Genomic DNA, 17,202 nt, shown 5'->3' on the forward strand with positions numbered 1-17,202 from the left:
CCGGGCAACGGAGATTTAGTCCTCCGTCTCATCTTCCCTCACGGGAGACCCATTATGCTTCAGATAATACCACAGGTGATGCTTATCACTCCAAATCCAGCTTTCGTTTTCCGTCAAATCCTCAGAGGCCTCGTCATATACACCAAGTCTCGCTCAGCCGGCACAGCTGATTGCTGAGGTGCAGTGGGGTATCCGTGTCTCGTATGACCGTACCTGGCCTTTTCTGCCCCTTGCATTGACGTCCCGGATGAACTTGTCATTGTGGCGTTGCGCCATATCTTCCGTACCCCTAAATGCCGTAGCTTCCTTTAACAGGTTCTTTCGGCTTCCCAGCAGAGCGTAAGTCTCAGTTTGAGTCTTGCGGTAAACCAGTTCCCCGGCCTGCTCGGCGCTGCAACATACCTGACAGGTATGATTCCCACTGATGGAGAGCTATTTTAAGTAGCTCGTGAGATTGGGCTTTCTCTTCGGTTGTCGGAATCTCGACAAACCGTCCGGGGGCAGGGAAGGCACACATCATACGAACAAAACGGGGTGTATTTACCCAGTCATCCCATCACATCTTGTGACAGTCCTCACTCGCCCAGTGCAATGATATCAGGTATGGTAAGTGGTGAGAGAACGCAGCAGGTTCAAATTAAATTGGTAGTGACATATCCCCTAGATCAGGGCGGCATCCACCCCCCAGGACTCAGTCAAACAGCACCGACGGGTCCTCCCTGCGCAGGTATCCGTCCGTGATGAGCGTGTTAACCCTGTCGTAAAGCTTGTACTGCACGCCCGCGCCGGCCTGTCCAAACCACGCCGCAATCGGCCCAGCCGACACCACCAGCGGCTTCACGACACTGTAGACGTGGTAGTTGTAGGGGAACCTATAGCACGAAGTATTAGTCATGTGTATCACACCAACGTCCATCCCAGGATCCCTCCCGAAACACCACCAGAAAAACCAGAAGAAAAAGAACTCACTCCGGATCCCCCGCCACCAAATTCCCCGGCGGCAGCGCCCTCTGCACAAACGGAGCGCCCACGGGGCTCACAAACGACCCCCACTCGCTGCCGAAGCGATCCAGCAACGTCTCCGGCGCGAGCGTGACATTCGCGCGGATCGGCAGCCCCGGCACGCCCGCCTGGGGGCCCCCCTCGGGGTCCGCCATCAAAAACCCGTCCTGCGGCGGGTAGCGCCAGCTAGCCGTCTCGTCGTCGTACCAGCGCTCCAGAAAGGCGCCCGGGCACAGGCCGCCGAGGCGGTCGTAGCCGGCGACGGCGACGGAGAGCGCGCGCGCCACGGGCTCGTCGTCGCTCGGCGCGGGCAGGTGGGTGGGGCCCAGGCGCGCGTCGCCGCAGAGGTAGTCTTGCAGGAGCTCGGCCGTGTAGTTGGTGCCGGCGCAGTAGCGCACCGTGTTGCGGCGGCCGCAGGAGGGGCCTTGGTTGGTGTCTTGATCCTGGGCGGTGGTGAGGGGGGTGAGGAGGGTGAGGATGGTGGGGAGGAGGAGGGTGAGCTTCATGGTGGCGGTGGTGGCGGTGGCTATTAACTAGGGATTATTATGATTATGTAGTATGGGTTGGCTGAGGGCCGGTTGGTTTGGTTTTGGCCTGGAGGGTGTGTACAGAGGCGTAGAGGTGCAAGTTGGGGACGAGTGTCAAGTGTCACAAGTGTCACGGACTCACGGTCCACGGCAGCGGCGGCGAGGGTGGTCCTTATAACCCGGACGCCCTGCCCTGCTGCGAACCTCCCTCTCATGCTTTCTGCATCGTTCGCTGCCGTGGAGACGAAGACAGCCGCTCTCACCGCGCTCCACGTGGTGAAGAGACAAACTTCCATGTACGTGATATTGACTGCACGGATGTTGTCTCACCCATCCCAACATCTGAGTGGCTGCTTTCACGGCTGCGATGTTAGCTTGGCGTTCCTGCATGAGCTGAGCTGCTCAACAGAGCATCGTTCATTTTCTGAGGCCAATCGGCAGAGGGATCGGCGACAGGGCAGAGGCGGATGCGGATGCCGCGCTCACGCCAAGGCCGGACCCGGACTCGGATCTACACAGAAATACTCGGCGATACTCAGAGTTCTGTTGCGGTGAGGAGGGATCTTGCACGAGAAACGATCCAAGTTGGGTTGTCATGAACGCCGATCCGCGGACCGAGTACCAATAGTGAGGAAACTGTGTACACGGATGGATAACCGGCACCGAACAGATCGACCCCCTCTAGGTGTAGACGCTCTCGGTCCACTGGTTAACCTGCAGCCCCTTCTCCGCCATCTCGGCATCCCTGAGGAACTGCAACGGCATCCAGACAAGGTGTCCCTTGATCTTCTCCAGCTTTTGTCTCACCTCGTGCGGCGGGATCATGCGGTCAAAGATGTGGCCCGCCTTGACGCCCTTGGCCGGCATGAAGCCGTTGTAGTCGTCAAACGTTTTGACTATGGCATCCAGTCAGCAATGTGTATGTATGTATGTGTGTTGACACTATCAAGGGGCTCATGTCTCACCATGATCGTCCGGGTCGGCGTGGAACAGCTGCCTAAACACCTCGGTATTCTTCGTCGCCCTCGCGGTCCACATGTCCCAGAGCTCATCACTCAACGGGTCCTCGACGAACCTCCACGAGTCGTCGCGGTCCCGGACATCATTCGGCGAGTCGTCGCCGGGCGGCTGGGCGTTCGGGTCGCCGTCGGCATCAAGGTCCTGCGGCGGGAGCAGGCCGAGGTGTTCGCGCCAGAGATAACGGCGCAGCGTGGCCGCGTGCCACCCCGCCTCGAACGGCTGCCCGTCCATGGTGGTCTCGAAGCGGCGCGTGTCCTCCATGACGATGCTCAGCTCGCTGTCGTGGTAGCCCAGCTGGCTGCGGTCGTTGAGGTTGCTGGACCCGCAGACGACGATGCGGTCGTCGACGATGAGCAGCTTGGCGTGGATGTACAGCTCCTCCTGAATCCAGTGGTTGACTTCATCTTCCTCCTCGCCGTCCCAGGGAACCTCGGATAGCGGCCCTTGGTCCGCCATGGCGTGGTTCGCTACGGTCGCGTCCCGGTTGTTTTGCGACTTGTCCCCGTTAGTAGCGGCCGCTTCAAACTTGCGCCTAGCGTCCATGTCCCGGGTTGCGTCGTCCGGCTGGTGCTCTTCGTCGAGGTTGTCCTTGAGCTCGCCGTCGGCGGCCCCGCGCTGCTTCCCCTGTTCGCGCCTCTTGCCCATGTGCGAATCGCGGCCGCCATGGGCATCGATGGTCCCGTGGATCCCCTCACCCATCACTTCTTCGGCTTGGGCGCGCTGGACGTCGCGGTACTTGACCCCTGACTCTTCCTCCTGCTTCTGGACTGCCGATGTCCTGTTGAGGCGGTCGTAGCTTCGAAGGTTGAAGAAAAAGACGTACTTGGTCGGATCGACGCCCTCTTTTTCAATCCTTCCAAAGATGCTATGCTCGCCCCTGCATATCGACTTGTACTGGTAGTCCATGATCGCTCGTGTACCGATGGCCGCGTCATCCCGGAGGTCGCCGGCAAATCCTGGGACGGCGGGAATGAGAATTATGATGCGGAACTTGCGGCCTTCCTTGGCGGCCCTCAGCACGGCATCCACCATGGCGCTGCCGATGGTGTTTCTGATGGGTACCTGCTGGTCCCCGGTGGCCGTGATGAAGAACTGGTTCTCGATGTAGACGTAGTGCTCCGCCTTGCGGATGATGTCGCTGTAGGCGTTCTGGATCGAGTGGTCGGTGAGAATGCCACTAGACCAGTCGGCACTGGAGCGGACGACCTGGGCGTGGACAGTCCCGCGGTTCTCGAGAGGCTTAGTCTCGAGAGGAGACAGCGGATGTAGCTGGTATCCACCGACCGGGTGAGTTGGGCGCTGAACGCCGATTAGGTCCTCATCGTCTCCCTGACGCCCCCTCAGCTCGAGCCACTCGAATCGCTTATCGCGTTTGTATTTATCGCGCTTGACGAAATTCCACCGAAGCACAAAGTGTTCGGCGATGTCGTAGACACAGGGGCCGACCACGCCCATGGCTACATCGTGCCAGGGCATGCGGCCCGAGTCTTCTTTGCTCAGCTCGTTTTCCTTCCAATCCTGGACGTTCTGGAAGTCCATTATCCGGTTATTGTTGAAGTCTTGGCCCGGCCACACCTCGTTGGTCACACCCTCGGGGTGCATGTCGGACAGGGCATGCTGGTGGTCGTCCCACCGTCCGAAGCAGAGGTCCAGCCCGCCAATGAATGCCATCTCGTAGTCGATGACGATGAACTTCTCGCTGCCAAAAATGTTAGCACCTCACCGTCCGGAGCCGTTCGAGCGGGAGCCTAGTCTCAGGACCACTGGCCGCCATGGGGGGTGAAAAAGGGACGGGGTTGACATACTGATGGGCCCAGTAGAAGGTCATATCGGCGGCGTTCTCAAACACGTTGTGATCCGGGTGGCGCATGACCTTGATGTTACCAAACCCGGGTGAGCCTTCCGGACACAAGGCTTGGAGGGCATGCTTCGTGTGCTCCGAGTTGCAAGTGAGGGCGGCCTCTACTTCACGGTAGATGACGATGTAGATCTTCACGCCGGCCTCTGCCCGGCGTTTGAGGACCTGGTCGAGTCGCCATTCCTGGTTGAAATAGGGAGGGCGGCGGAGGAACAGTTCGGGCGACAGCCACCAGTCAGCAATGTAGATTGATTCTTTGGCGTTTTCGAGGGCAGCCGATACCGCCTGCTCTCGTGTCAGTAATTTGTAATCCAGGTTGGCCTGGCCAATATGGGAAGTGATTGCATACCCAGAAGTAGTCCCTCCCGTCCACATACCACTTCACCATGTTCCCATCCCGCTCAGGGAAGTAGGAATCAAAGCGATGTGACTCGCCGATCTTGGTCCGTTTTTCGTCACAGGCCTTCTCGTGCTCCTCGTCATGGCGATGTTCGGGGTTGAACTAGCTCAAACGTTAGTTTTGCTCGTGTTACTAGGTAATTATTCAGGGGTCATCGTACCAGGTTGGCAAACTTGCCGATCTTGTGTCTTGGTGGGCAGTCAGTACCATGTATCTAGGATATAGGGAATCTACGTAGGGAGGTAGTGTAGTATGCATGTGTATTTGGTAACTACCTAGACACAGGAATGCCTACTTCTGGTGAACCAAGTGGATCTTCGCATTGGTCAAGTGGTTGCTATGATTGAGTTTCTCCTTGAGTTCACGGAAGGGAAGCTTCAGTTTGCTCCCCAGGTCATGGTGCTTGCTGGGTTCATCGGTTGTCGATCCGGGCGTCATTTTGAAAAATGGACTCCCGTCGGTGGGGTGTTGGTGCCCTAGTACGAATATTCCGTATGGACCGGGTAATGGATCGGGTTATTGTTGAATCGTATGGTGCGAGGGAATGAATTATGTTGTTATGACGGAGATGATCGCCCTTTGGCCATTGGTTTCTCCACGGCGATGATATGCATGAACGGTGGCCGGGGGTGGTTTCGGTCTCTTCTCGTGGCCAACAATGAATTGCTCGAGGAACAACAACATTTTCACTTGTGAAGCGCTGCGAACGGTCATGGCATGGAAGTAAAGAACTTGAACCGAAAACGGGGATGACGTCATGCAGCCGAGGTTTGAGTTTTGGCTGCGCTTCTTGAATGTTGGTTCATGCTGGTTGCGGTTCCCGGAAATAATGAGGGAATCAAAAAAATAACAGTAAAAACCCTGACCCGTCCATTATTCCCGTGAAAACTGAAAATGCCGAGCCTGGGCAGGCACTCAGGTCCCTTTTCTTCTTGGAGTGGCCCGTTCGTCAAGGGAATTCATCAGGTTTGAACTCGTCCGGGATTGACTGCGACCCGGCTGGGCTCCCGTCCCCGTTTTAATGTGGGGCATGGAAAAACTCCCGACGAGCTTGGACCATCTAGCCATCCGAAGCTCGAGCCAAGCTCAAGCCAAACCAGCTGCCAGAAAGTGGTGAGCCCAGGTGCAAGTGGAACCCGTTTGCCTCATCGCTCAACTCTCAGTCTTCCCATTCATCCGTCCCACGACTCCCGTCCTCTTTCTTGTACGTCTAGGTAGTTTCCGATCCGTCTGAAAATATCCAGATTCATCTAATGGCCATGGCCGAAAGGGAATTATCTTGCGGTCCCCGGTGACCCTTAGGTACTCTGTGTACGCAGTATAATAATATGCTGGTGGTGCCAGCGGGGGCGGGGTAACATGTTGGCGGGGCACTTCTGAAGCGGCCTGGAACCCCGATCCCGTCTTCGTGAGGGTCCTCGGGACCTGACCACTTCCCATCCATATCCCAACCTGCCTGAACCTGAACCTCGCAACAACCCAAACTTGCTCTCCCCGACAAATCTTTACTTTTCCCACATCAGACACCATGGCGACTGCTACACAAATTCCCGAAGGTGGCACCTACATCGACACCTTCAAGGGCTCCTTCACCACCGTCCCGATCGACGCCGAAAATGCCAACGCCATCTCCACCACCGAGTTCCTCGATGCCGCCGAGTCCCTGACCACCATGTTCGGTACGGCTGGCCCTCGTGCCGAGAGATAGAAATTCCGGTTCGCTAACAGAACCCCTCCAAGATCTCCTTGGCTCTGTTGCCTTCTCCCCGGTCAAGAAGGACGTGCTCGGCAACGTCGAGGTGCGTGGCCCCTAGCGCCAAGCAAGTCTCCCTGCTCCCCAACGGCTAATGTTTTGTCCCGGCATAGAAACTCAGGAAACGCCAACTTGCTGCCCCCCTGGAGTCTCAGAACATTCAGGACCTCGTGCGGAACGAGCTCAAGAACAAGACCCACACCGCTACCGAGGGTTTGCTATGGCTCGTCAGGTGAGAGATGCCTTCACGCCGCCAGATGGGCGGGCCAGGGGCTATATTTACTAATACGTCCGGTACGCTCCAGAGCCCTCGAGTTTACTTGCATCGCCCTCAGCCAGAACCTGGCCAACCATGCCGAGGAGCTCTCCGACTCCTTCCGCGGCGCCTACGGCGTTACCCTCAAGCCCCACCACAGCATGTTCGTGAAGCCCGTCTTCAGCGCCGCCATGAGCGCCTGCCCGTACCGCAAGGACTTCTACGTCAAGCTCGGCTCGGACGAGGGCAAGGTCAAGGAGGAGATGCGTCTGTACCTGGAGGCGTTGGACAAGGTTGTCGGCATTCTCAAGGGCTTCCTGGATACCCCCGATGCGAAGTGGTAAAAAGGGGGAAACCAGATTCGAGAAGGACACGCAGAACATCGGATCTCGCATAAAATAATGAAACGCCCAGGTGCGCCATGCGGGCTGCTACCGTCCCATCGTTTGGACATGTTTGAGCCAGTCGTCATATTGTTAGATGTCGGAATGCGGTCCTTTGCCTGTCAACGCTGCTCCCCTTGCCCATAGACAAAAGCTTAGAGTAGCTGGTCGTTTTCCTTCTTTGGGCAACGACGCTTCACCCGTCTTACTAAGGAGGCTCCCAGTCGTGATTGATCATGTTGCACTCGTTTATCGCCCACCACCCCGGGGTTCGGTGTCATGGACATACTTCGTACATAGGTACTTGATACTTGACTCAGGCGCCCACCAAACGCGGGAACAGGGGCCTTCTGCGCCTTCTAAGGACCGCTTTCCGTGTGTGGCCTGTGCAGTCGTTGAGCCGGCTCGTGTACCGTGAGACTCCGCATATCTCAGTCTGGATGTATGTATGATAGGATGTGTAATCTGTACGCACACCTTTGGGCGTTGTTTCAGGGACGGCGTTACCCAAAGTGTCGTCACAATACTTGGCTCGGCGCACTTGGGGTCGGCCAGCGCGGACCCTGAGATGCGAGAAAGCTCCATGCGCTCAGAAGCTCGGTAACAGTCTTCCGTATTCTATTATTCTATCCTTGAAAACAAAACCCTATCGTCCGAGCCAAGCATTGGGAAACCCGAGGAGGATTCATCACGCAAGTTTGAAATTCTTTGAAGCATCCCCCTCCTCAGGTGAGTTGTCCCTGGCGTGCATGACCCCAAGCCCGATCGAGACATCTCGATCTGCAATTCCAGGCTCCAAGAGTGGGGCTACAGGTCATGAGATGGCCGCCGGAGAGCACCACAGGAATTGCCCGTCGAGTTCGGCGTTGAACGGGTGCGCTCGTCCCGTTGAGGGCACCGGGTTTTCAAGGAAGGGGGTCACAGTTCTCCAATCCGACAACAGTGGTTTGTTGGGCTTTTTTTCTTCTCCGTCCGATGTTGGGTGGCACAGCCGGGAGGCCAGTGGCGAGGCCGCCGGCGCGAACAGCGGGCGATGGAGCGGCCTGCAAAAGGGCCCCGTTATGCACAATCACGGCGCTTGCGGAGGGGCAACTTGAACAGAACGGTTGAACGAATCGACGAATTCGCCTTGACAGTGATCCCCATCTTTGATTGCCGTTCTGCGACTGAGAAGCGGGAAAGTGGCCTCACAGCCCGGCGAGCCAACCTCGCATTCCAGGCTTTTTCCGTGCTTGGTGAATGTTCCGGGAGGTCTCCAGGCCGGGCGAGGCTGGGTGCAGGTCCCGCCGGCCGCCTGGCGGTGGAGAATCCATTAATCCAGCTGCATCGCCCTCCGCAGCCCCACAAAAACGCCCCGCGGCTTCCCGCCTGTTCTCCAGCGCTTCCTGAGCTATAATCCCAGCCTAACTTCAACTTCAACACCCTCTCTCTCCACCCGCGTCATCACCCATCTATACCCTACCCCCCCTTTCCGATTCAGATGGCTTCACACAGAAAAGCAGGAATGCTCAAAAAGCCGGCGGCAAAAGCGAAAACAAAAAAGCCCGACGGCAAGGCCTGCAAGGGCAAGGCGAAGAAGGCCCTATCCGTGCCGGTCCTAGGCCTTCCACCCGAAATCGTCCTCCTTATCGACGAGCTGCTCGACCTCCAGGATCGCCTCGCTCTAGGACGCACGAATCGCTGGTTCTATTCCGTCATTAACCCTGTTATATACCGCGATAATGTCAAGTTGGCCTCGGCGTCGTCCCTCTTCTGGGGCGCCGAGAACGGCCAGTTGGGCACCCTCAAGCATGCGCTGGCCGCAGGCGCCGATTTGAATGCTTCCGGGCCGCTGCCGCGCAAGGCCGGAGAGGTAGAGACCAGCGATACCGAGAACGACGTCGACGGGAATGTTGATGCCGACCCCGCCCCCGAGCTGTTCGAAGAACCCCCCGACCCAACCCTCCAGCCATCCTGCACCCCGCTTCACCTGGCAGCCAAGAACGGCCATCGGGAGATTGTGGAATGGCTCCTCGACAACGGTGCGGACATCGACGCCGCATCGTACCGGGTCTGCGAATGCCAGTCCCTCAAGTCCGGGAGGCATCCCTCGCGCCGCCTCTCGGAATGGCCTCGCTGGCGCGCCCTGCACACCGCCATGTGCAGCCAGGAGCGGACGGTCGCCGAGCTGCTCATTCACCGCGGCGCGTCGCTCGAGTTGGATACGAAATCCGAGCACCAGCACACGGCCCTTCACTCGGCTGCCGCCCACGGCCTAATCCCCGTCATCAAGCTGCTGGCGCTAAACGACCTCAACCTGAACGTCAATCAGCGCGATGAGTGGGGCAATACGGCGCTGCATTACATCTCGGAAATTTGGAGCGCGCGCGACTCGGCCGACATTCGCGACACCATTACAAAGCTCCTCGCCCTGGGCGCCGACCTAGAGGCCCATAACGATGCCGGTTACACCCCTCTTCTCAACGCATGCTTCAGGGGCAACTACGCTGTAGCTCACCGCCTGGTCAGCATCGGCGCGAACCCTGATCCCCATCGGCACATCCCCAATTTTCGGGACTACCGTCCGCTGTACTACTGCATGCTGCAGCGATCCGAGTTTTTCGACATGGACGACGCACCCGTTAAGCACGACGAGTTCGAAGGAAACAGGGTCACGCTGATCAAGGCCTTGGTCGATGGCGGGGCCGACGTGAACGCCAAATTTGATAAGCGTGGCCACCGCGGGGTGACCCCGCTCATGCTTGCTTGCGAGCTGGCCGAACCCCGGGCCGTTGCCGCCCTCGTGCAGTGCGGCGCCGAGATCAACGCGCAAGACCGCAACGGGCGGACCCCACTATGCTATGCGGTGACGATTAGAGTGGATCATCGCGGTGAAGTGCCCGAGATCGCCTCCATTATGCTCCGGCGTGGGGCACGCATGGACATCGAAGAGGAGCCAAACTGCAGCCCTCTCGACACCGCGATTAAGCACATCCGGTGGGCCGAGGATGATGTCCTCGAGGCAATGCTGACCGTGGCCGACCGGACCAACCTGACGGAGGCCAAGCTCAAGGAGGCCCTGAAGAGTTGCGCTTCATGCGGGAACCACAAGGCGCTAAAACTGCTCCTCGACTTTGCTGACAGGGTATACGAGGTGACGGATGCCGATGTGAAGGAATACCTGTGCCGTATCATCGAACAGAGCGACCCATGGAACCAGATCGAGACGTTCAACTGCATGATGGACTTTGGGAGGCCCGTCTACACCAACGAAATGCTGCTGCTCAAGACCATCATGCAGCAGAACCGGGAGCTGAGCCTGGCGGTCATGAGCCGTGGGCTTTCTATCAGCGAGCCCCGGTTCCACGGTGACCAGACGTACCTGCATCTCGCGTGCCACTGGGGAGACGTGGAGGTGGTGAGGGCGTTGCTAGACCGTGGAGCCGATGTCGACGTCTTCGATCGGGAACTGCAGACGCCATTGTCGGTCGCCGTCAGCGAGAACTACGTGTCCATCGCGGTGACGCTGATGAAGGAAGTTGCCGACCCGTTTCTCACCCCCTCGGATGAGCTCCTCCAGAAGCTCTTCAGCGACGAAGAGGAGGACGAATGGCGTTTTATCAAGCGGCGCTACCTCACCGCCTTCGACCTCGCTATCCGGGACGACCGCGTCGAGATTATCCAGGACATACTCTCGCGCTACGCGCTGCCGGACATCCCTGCCAAATCCAAGTCGAGCTACATGCACCGCGCGAGCCAGAACCCCAACCCGGCGATCCTAAAATTGCTCCTCGAAAAGGGCGCCGACCCCGCCGGCGGCAAGAACTGTCCGAACCCACCGGCCGCGGCGCTCATCCGACGCGTATGGGACCAACCGCGACTGCCCGACGTCGCCATCAGCCTCCTGCAGGCGGCCAGGCTACTGCTGGAGAAGTGCTCGAGCGACACCACGCCCTGGCCTCTGCTAAAGGAGATCGCCCTGGACGGCAGCGACGACCCGGACAGGGCGGAACTGCGGGGGACGGTGATGCGCGAGCTTGGGATCCGTGTGGCCTTTGACGGCTGCAGCAACGAGCCGAAGTCTATGGTCACGTGCTCCACGTCTGGCCCGGACTGCCCCCCGAAAACACTCACCTTTGAGCAGCCGGCGGAGGATGCGTGAGGTGACGGGTTTTATGTTTCCCTTGAACTCCTTTTTCTTGCATTGGTCAGCGGGTTTCCTCTTTTTTTTCTTAATATCAACATTTACGATACGGTATACACCAGCACATCGGTACAGTACAGTACATGGCTGCGGAATCGGGTTGGCTACGGGCTGGGAAGCGGATATTATATCACGGTGCTCTTTTGATGTGGATGTAGCGGGAAGACCCAACGGTGGGATTCATGACTGGGTGTACATGTACATGGTATTCTTTGCTCCAACAGCTTTACCCTGGGCGGATGACGAAATTGACGATGTTTGATGATGATGGGCAATTTGCGAGGGTCAATCATGTCATGTTTGTATTGACAAGAGGCGTGGTTAGGTCTGAATTTGTTCACTTGGATGGATACCCAGGGTAGTTGTAGTCAAAAAAAGGAATGAATCCGTCTCGGTAGTTTGGAGAGTCAAAAAGCAAGGATGCGTTCTGCTGTCCGTATCTGGAAAGAAGGACGCCAACGGCGAGACTCGAACTCGCAACATTCAGATCTCTCAATTCGGGATGACGTAGTTAAAAGTCTGACGCGCTAAACCGATTGCGCCACGTCGGCTGGAACAGGGTGCAACACAGAGAGAACTTGCTGATTTACCAAGGTAGGAGTAGCAAACCTTTGGAAGACTGCACGCACGGAAATCCAAGTTTTCTTTACCAAGGGTAACTTGAGTATATCGTTATGCTTTAAGTATTCAAGTGCCTGAGCAAGTAACTTAAGCCTTATATAGATAGTGGCAATCTTCGCCAACTAACTAAATAAGTGCCTTAACTAGCTAACTCTGTTGTACGTTATCAACAGGTCGAGTCAGTCCGAATCACTACCCCTTACCGTGTCAATCGCTTTCAAGACTACCCCTAAAGCAGCCACCCAATATTATGCTACGGGGTACTGGAACAAAGCCTAACGTCACTAAGTCAGTCGGGATACCAGTCTAGTGTGGCATTCAAGACATGCGTAGCTGGCTAGGTGGCATATAACCCAGTAATGGCGGTTCCCATAACAGTACCTCGACCGTCGACAGATACATGATGGCGATGGTCGTGCGGAGCTCCACGGGAATCCCGGCGAAGTACCTAATCTACACCCTGCGTCAGAGTGGCAATACTGCTAGTAGGACCAGGCGGCTCCCGCGGTTCCTCGGTGAGAATGTAAGTGTGATAGTTATGGGTCTCTGTCGATGACGGGGTCCGGCGTAGCTACAAAGTAACCAACTTCACCAAGTCATCGGCTCATCCACAATGTCCGAAAGGACCCAGAAAGGCAGTCAAGAAGGGCCCTGCTCCAGAATGGGCTACCCTGCTTGTTTCTCGGCCTCCTCACAGCTCAATGTGTCCTCGGCTATTGGGTAGTTTCAGCAAGACACCCGATTACAAGGCGCGCTCATCAACGAAAACTCAAGATAGGTGGGTTTCACATGGCCAATATTAAGTATTGAAACGCTCAGACGAGAGGAAAGGTCGTTCCACATGTACCCAGGCACCCAAACCGCTCCTGTTTCGGCTGCCTGCGTTGTTATGTTGCATGATATTGATAACCGTAGCGCGCATCATATTAACTAATTTTAAAAAGATATTAAGTCTCTTCGTTTCGTACATCCAAGCTACGCCGCGTATCATTGGGACTAACATTCAGCCGAGAGAACTGGGTTGGAACACGGGGTCTTGCTGTGTCTTTGGGACAAGCTCCCTCTCCGATGCAGACCGTTAATATCAGCTACGAGTACAGGTCTCCGAGACAGCTCACAGGTAGTTTTGTACGAGGAAGCATAGTTTCTACTGCATCGAGCTATTATTCCTATTTATTCGGGATTTTTGTGTCGGTATGGTTTTATCGGTTTAATCATCACGTCTCGGTTTTCTATTCGAGATTCTCCGCTGGTGGCCTTGAGCTGTTCAGCTGGGTTCATGTTGATAGGACGTGACGCAATCGTGATGCTGACCTCAGCTTATTATTCCGGGCTGATCAGGGGGGCGAAGTTTATGCTGTGCTGCATAGTTTGTTGTATCCGATGTCTGTCCGTTGCCCAAATGAGTAGCCAGTGAGAGCCAGTGCGAGAGAAATGAGCGTGGCTTGCTGGTCTCGCTGGTGCAGCTCTGCACGTGTCCGTCGTTCTGGTTGGGTTACACCCGTTTTACACCCAAGCCCGAGGCAGCAGAGCTCGTGGCTGCGTGGGAGCCTGGCGTGGGTGCGTGGTTCTGCTTTGAAAATCCCCGTGATTCGGTCAGGGGTAGGACGAAACGTCGATCCTTTTCCGGCCTTGCCCGATTCGATCATTGGCTCGTCCTGAGCCAGGCACACAGGCCTGCTTTCTGTTTCTTGAGAAGAGTTCAACAAGACTAGATTTACACAGTAAAGTCAACTCTCGCGGTCCCCATGTGGTAATTCTCATCTTCTTTCACAGTACTTTTTCCTGTTTCCCCCCTTTTCGCCCCTCTCCCCCCTTTCCCGTTGATTCCGAGCCGTCGAGATGATGGTCTTCAAACTTCTCGCCCCGCTCCGGCCGATCGGTTCCAATGGAAAACTGGGTCAAGTCGCATCCAAAGCCGGGAAGCGTGCAGCCATGCAACATGGCCGAGGTGGGGGGGGTGGCATGGACTCGATCCTACGATGTAACTCTGTAATTGTCAACGCGCGATGGCGCGGATCCGTCTCCGACCGTTTCCCGCTTCGCCGTCCCCGTCCTGCTTCCCGAGCTCCGAGTTATTGTGTAACTACTACATTGTGTACCAAGTGGTGGACGCCCCAACCCGGCCGGCGCCCCTGACAGAACAACATTCAATCCGAGCACACTGTGAACGAAGCCCGAATCATCATTGCGAACCTCCGAGCCCGCGATTCAAATGTTCCGATAAATTCGAGTAAAAGTGCCGCTGGCCCACCATGCCTCACGGGGGACAAAGCTCGACGACGCTCAGGCTGCTGGCCTTCCTCGGGCTCAGTTGCACTTTGGGCGCCGCATTGCCAGATGTGCCAGCCCCCGATGACTTCCTACGCAGGGTCTGGGCGACAGCGACTGTCCTGGGCGACTATGTCTACGTCGATGGAGGGGAACTTACTCAAATAGTAGACGGGCAGAGCCACGGGGCGGACGTAGGTAAGGGATCATCTCTATGGCCAACTGGGGACGTTGTTAACGCTATATAATCACCGTAGTGAACTCGACACTCTCAATTGACATGTCCAAGTCGTGGAAATCTCTCGACGTCACCATCCGAACGATCCCAAAACCGGGCCCCGCAAAGACCAACGTAGGACTATGGACCGACACAGCCGCCGGCGTCTTTTACTCGTGGGGCGGCAGGTGGCCGGGGGGGAAGAACATCACCAAGAACGCGCTCTGGAAGTTTAGGGCCGACGGCAAGGGAGGCGGGTCTTGGGCGGTCGAGGAACCGGAGAACATGGTGCTTTTCCACGGCCTGCACCAGGTCGAGTACGGCGCCTTTGTCAACACGGATACTACGGGGTTTGTGATCGGCGGGGCGGCGCACGCGTGGACCGAGGAGGATCACAGCACGGCCGATCCGATCCCGGGCATGGTTGCCTTTGACATGAAGAGCAAGATCTGGCAGAACGGGACCGCGAACTTTAGCCCGTTCGGCAGCGGCATCTTGAACAAGGGAACGGCGGCGTATATGCCGTCCATCGGCCCGGACGGTTTGATCATAACCATGGGGGGATATTCTCCGCCCCTCGACGGCGACTTGAACAAGTCGGAGGGGCCGCCCCTAGATCTTCGGAACTTGACCTTGTTCAACCCGCAGACAAAGACGACATATTGGCAGACCGCGACCGGGACCATTCCTGCGACACCGCGAGGCCAATTCTGCACTGCCGTCTTCCCAACTTCTGACGGAGGCTACGATATGTGAGTTGTTCGTAGGCTCAGGTGCAACACACAACCGACTGACAAACCCCAAGCTTCATATTCGGCGGTATCAACGCCCGCGACCAGTTCGACTACGGAGATGCCTACATCCTGAGCCTGCCGGGATTCGTGTGGACGAAACTCCCCGATCCTCCAGGGGGTGCACGCGTGGGAGCCGTACGTCCAACTCAACCCTCCCCCACCCGGATGATCCTTCCCGGTGACTAACATCCCCCCGTCTCTTAGAGCTGTGTCCGCGTGGGCAATCGACAGGTGCTGAGCATAGGCGGATCAGACGGGTCGCAGTCGGAGGCGGACCCGGCGTCTCAGGGGCTGCTGCTCTTCGACATGACGACGCTGGAGTGGAAGGACTCGTACGACGCCGAAGCGGCCGCCTACGAACGGAGCAAGACCATCCAGGACTGGTACGACGACAAGTATGTGCACACTCCCCCCCAGACCCTAGACGCGTCGTCGCAAGCCCCGCGAACTAACCCACATACCACCACAAACAGCACACTCGACGAGGTCGACTGGTCATCCACCGAGATCCAGAACCTCTTCGTCGCCGCATCAGCCAGCGCAACCGCCACCAACACCGGTAAGCCCCCATCCCATCCCATCCCATCCTATCCCATCCCATCCTATCACATCCCACCCCCTCCATAACCAGCAACCCAAACCTAACCCCCTCCCCCCCTTTCAAAGACACAACCCCCCCACCAACAGGCAACCCCACCGCCTCACCAACCCCAACCCCCTCAACCACCACCCCCATCGGCGCCATAGTCGGCGGCGTAATAGGCGGCATCGCCGGGCTCGCAGCGATCGGCCTCGCAGCCTGGTTCCTCCTCCGCCGGCGGCGCCAACAACAACAACAACAACAACAACAAAACCAACAAGACGCCACGCTCACCGACCCCAACTCGCCCTACCCACCCGGCCCACACAGCCACAACCCCGGCCTGGATGTCTCATTAGGTGCGGATGCGGCCGCAGGGTATTACGGAGCGCAGACCAAGGAGGACAAGATCCCCGAGATCGGGACAGGGCACGAGTATCCCGAGCTGGCGGGGGCGGGGGCCGGGGGCGGGTATTCCGAGCTGGCGGGGCCCGGGGGCGCCGGGTATGGGTATGGCGTGGGTGGTCCGTATCATCCGCCGGCGGGGGCGGTGGCCGAGCTGGGTCCGTACGGGCGACCGAGCGAGTTGGGGGAGGGGACGAGGCATTATGAGTTGGATTCGACGCCGGCGAGGTGAGGTGTAAGGGGAGTGTAATATGTTGGGGTGTTTGGGGGGTGGGTGGCGTTGGGAGGGGGAAAATTGACTGGGTTGGGTTGGGTTGGGGAAGGGAGGTGGGGGGTGATACCTTATACGTTCTGCATGTACAGTTGTGGATGTTCTTTTGTACATTTGTTTTTCCTTGTCTGCTTCATCAGTTAAACATTGTAACAATACCATTTAAGGGGGAGCGGGGGTGGCCGGTATGCAGGAGCTGGCCATCACAGTCCGCCTTCGTTGCCTATCTAGGACGAAGACCGCGAACATTAGTATAAACGAACATGCACCTACGAGTGAAACCCATCGTCACTTGAAAGCGAAAACCAACTACAAAACATCTCTTCGTATTTACCAACACACCAGGGGTATATACCTCGTCCACATCCACGCTTTTCCCACACCCAATCCACTCCACTCCAACCCCTCCACTCAACCAATATTAAACTCGCTCGACGCATTCATAACCATGCGCATCTTCTCCCTCATCCGCCGCGCAGCATCCTCATCCACCGCGCCCGCCCCATCCCCATCATCATCCGCCCCTCCTCTCCCAGAACTAACCTTCCCACCACCCGAAACCCTGTTCGACTTCCTCTCCCCACCGTGATTCCCAGCCGCCTTGCTCGCCTTGCCCGCAGCAGCAGCAGCAGCAGCAGCAGCAGTATGGGTCCGCCGCGCC

General features: G+C 57.4%; 5 protein-coding genes and 1 non-coding gene across 6 annotated transcripts; 3 read left to right on the forward strand and 3 right to left on the reverse strand.

The window, feature by feature from the left end:
- Positions 1 to 611: 611 nt before the first annotated feature.
- Positions 612 to 1,918, reverse strand: B0H64DRAFT_466705 (uncharacterized protein). Its single transcript, XM_062807699.1, has 2 exons — positions 970 to 1,918; positions 612 to 872 (listed from the first exon to the last, which is right to left on the reverse strand). Exons 1-2 carry the CDS (start codon positions 1,506 to 1,508, stop codon positions 692 to 694), a joined length of 720 nt encoding a protein of 239 aa, XP_062655662.1. The 5' UTR covers positions 1,509 to 1,918; the 3' UTR covers positions 612 to 691.
- A 292-nt stretch (positions 1,919 to 2,210) lies between these two features.
- B0H64DRAFT_329130 (uncharacterized protein) lies at positions 2,211 to 5,245 on the reverse strand (the record flags this gene model as incomplete). Its single annotated transcript, XM_062800861.1, has 6 exons — positions 2,211 to 2,425; positions 2,495 to 4,248; positions 4,355 to 4,692; positions 4,757 to 4,909; positions 4,968 to 4,995; positions 5,103 to 5,245. 6 exons carry the CDS (start codon positions 5,243 to 5,245, stop codon positions 2,211 to 2,213), a joined length of 2,631 nt encoding a protein of 876 aa, XP_062655663.1.
- Positions 5,246 to 5,919: 674 nt separating this feature from the next.
- Positions 5,920 to 7,554, forward strand: B0H64DRAFT_222721 (glycolipid transfer protein domain-containing protein). Its single transcript, XM_062799587.1, has 4 exons — positions 5,920 to 6,486; positions 6,548 to 6,606; positions 6,674 to 6,792; positions 6,866 to 7,554. Exons 1-4 carry the CDS (start codon positions 6,336 to 6,338, stop codon positions 7,158 to 7,160), a joined length of 624 nt encoding a protein of 207 aa, XP_062655664.1. The 5' UTR covers positions 5,920 to 6,335; the 3' UTR covers positions 7,161 to 7,554.
- A 1,149-nt stretch (positions 7,555 to 8,703) lies between these two features.
- B0H64DRAFT_426351 (ankyrin repeat-containing domain protein) lies at positions 8,704 to 11,340 on the forward strand (the record flags this gene model as incomplete). Its single annotated transcript, XM_062805731.1, has 3 exons — positions 8,704 to 9,518; positions 9,561 to 11,226; positions 11,260 to 11,340. 3 exons carry the CDS (start codon positions 8,704 to 8,706, stop codon positions 11,338 to 11,340), a joined length of 2,562 nt encoding a protein of 853 aa, XP_062655665.1.
- Positions 11,341 to 11,835: 495 nt separating this feature from the next.
- Positions 11,836 to 11,933, reverse strand: B0H64DRAFT_t143. The gene has a single exon. It is a non-coding gene; the product is annotated as a tRNA-Lys (tRNA).
- A 2,081-nt stretch (positions 11,934 to 14,014) lies between these two features.
- B0H64DRAFT_364844 (uncharacterized protein) lies at positions 14,015 to 16,561 on the forward strand. Its single transcript, XM_062801853.1, has 6 exons — positions 14,015 to 14,472; positions 14,532 to 15,243; positions 15,297 to 15,420; positions 15,490 to 15,680; positions 15,759 to 15,844; positions 15,952 to 16,561. The coding sequence occupies exons 1-6, from the start codon at positions 14,259 to 14,261 to the stop codon at positions 16,500 to 16,502; spliced, it is 1,878 nt and encodes a 625-aa protein (XP_062655666.1). The 5' UTR covers positions 14,015 to 14,258; the 3' UTR covers positions 16,503 to 16,561.
- Positions 16,562 to 17,202: the final 641 nt, after the last annotated feature.

Source organism: Chaetomium fimeti (genome assembly GCF_033439085.1).
Source record: "Chaetomium fimeti strain CBS 168.71 chromosome Unknown B0H64scaffold_7, whole genome shotgun sequence".
NCBI classification, from domain to species: Eukaryota; Fungi; Ascomycota; class Sordariomycetes; order Sordariales; family Chaetomiaceae; genus Chaetomium; species Chaetomium fimeti.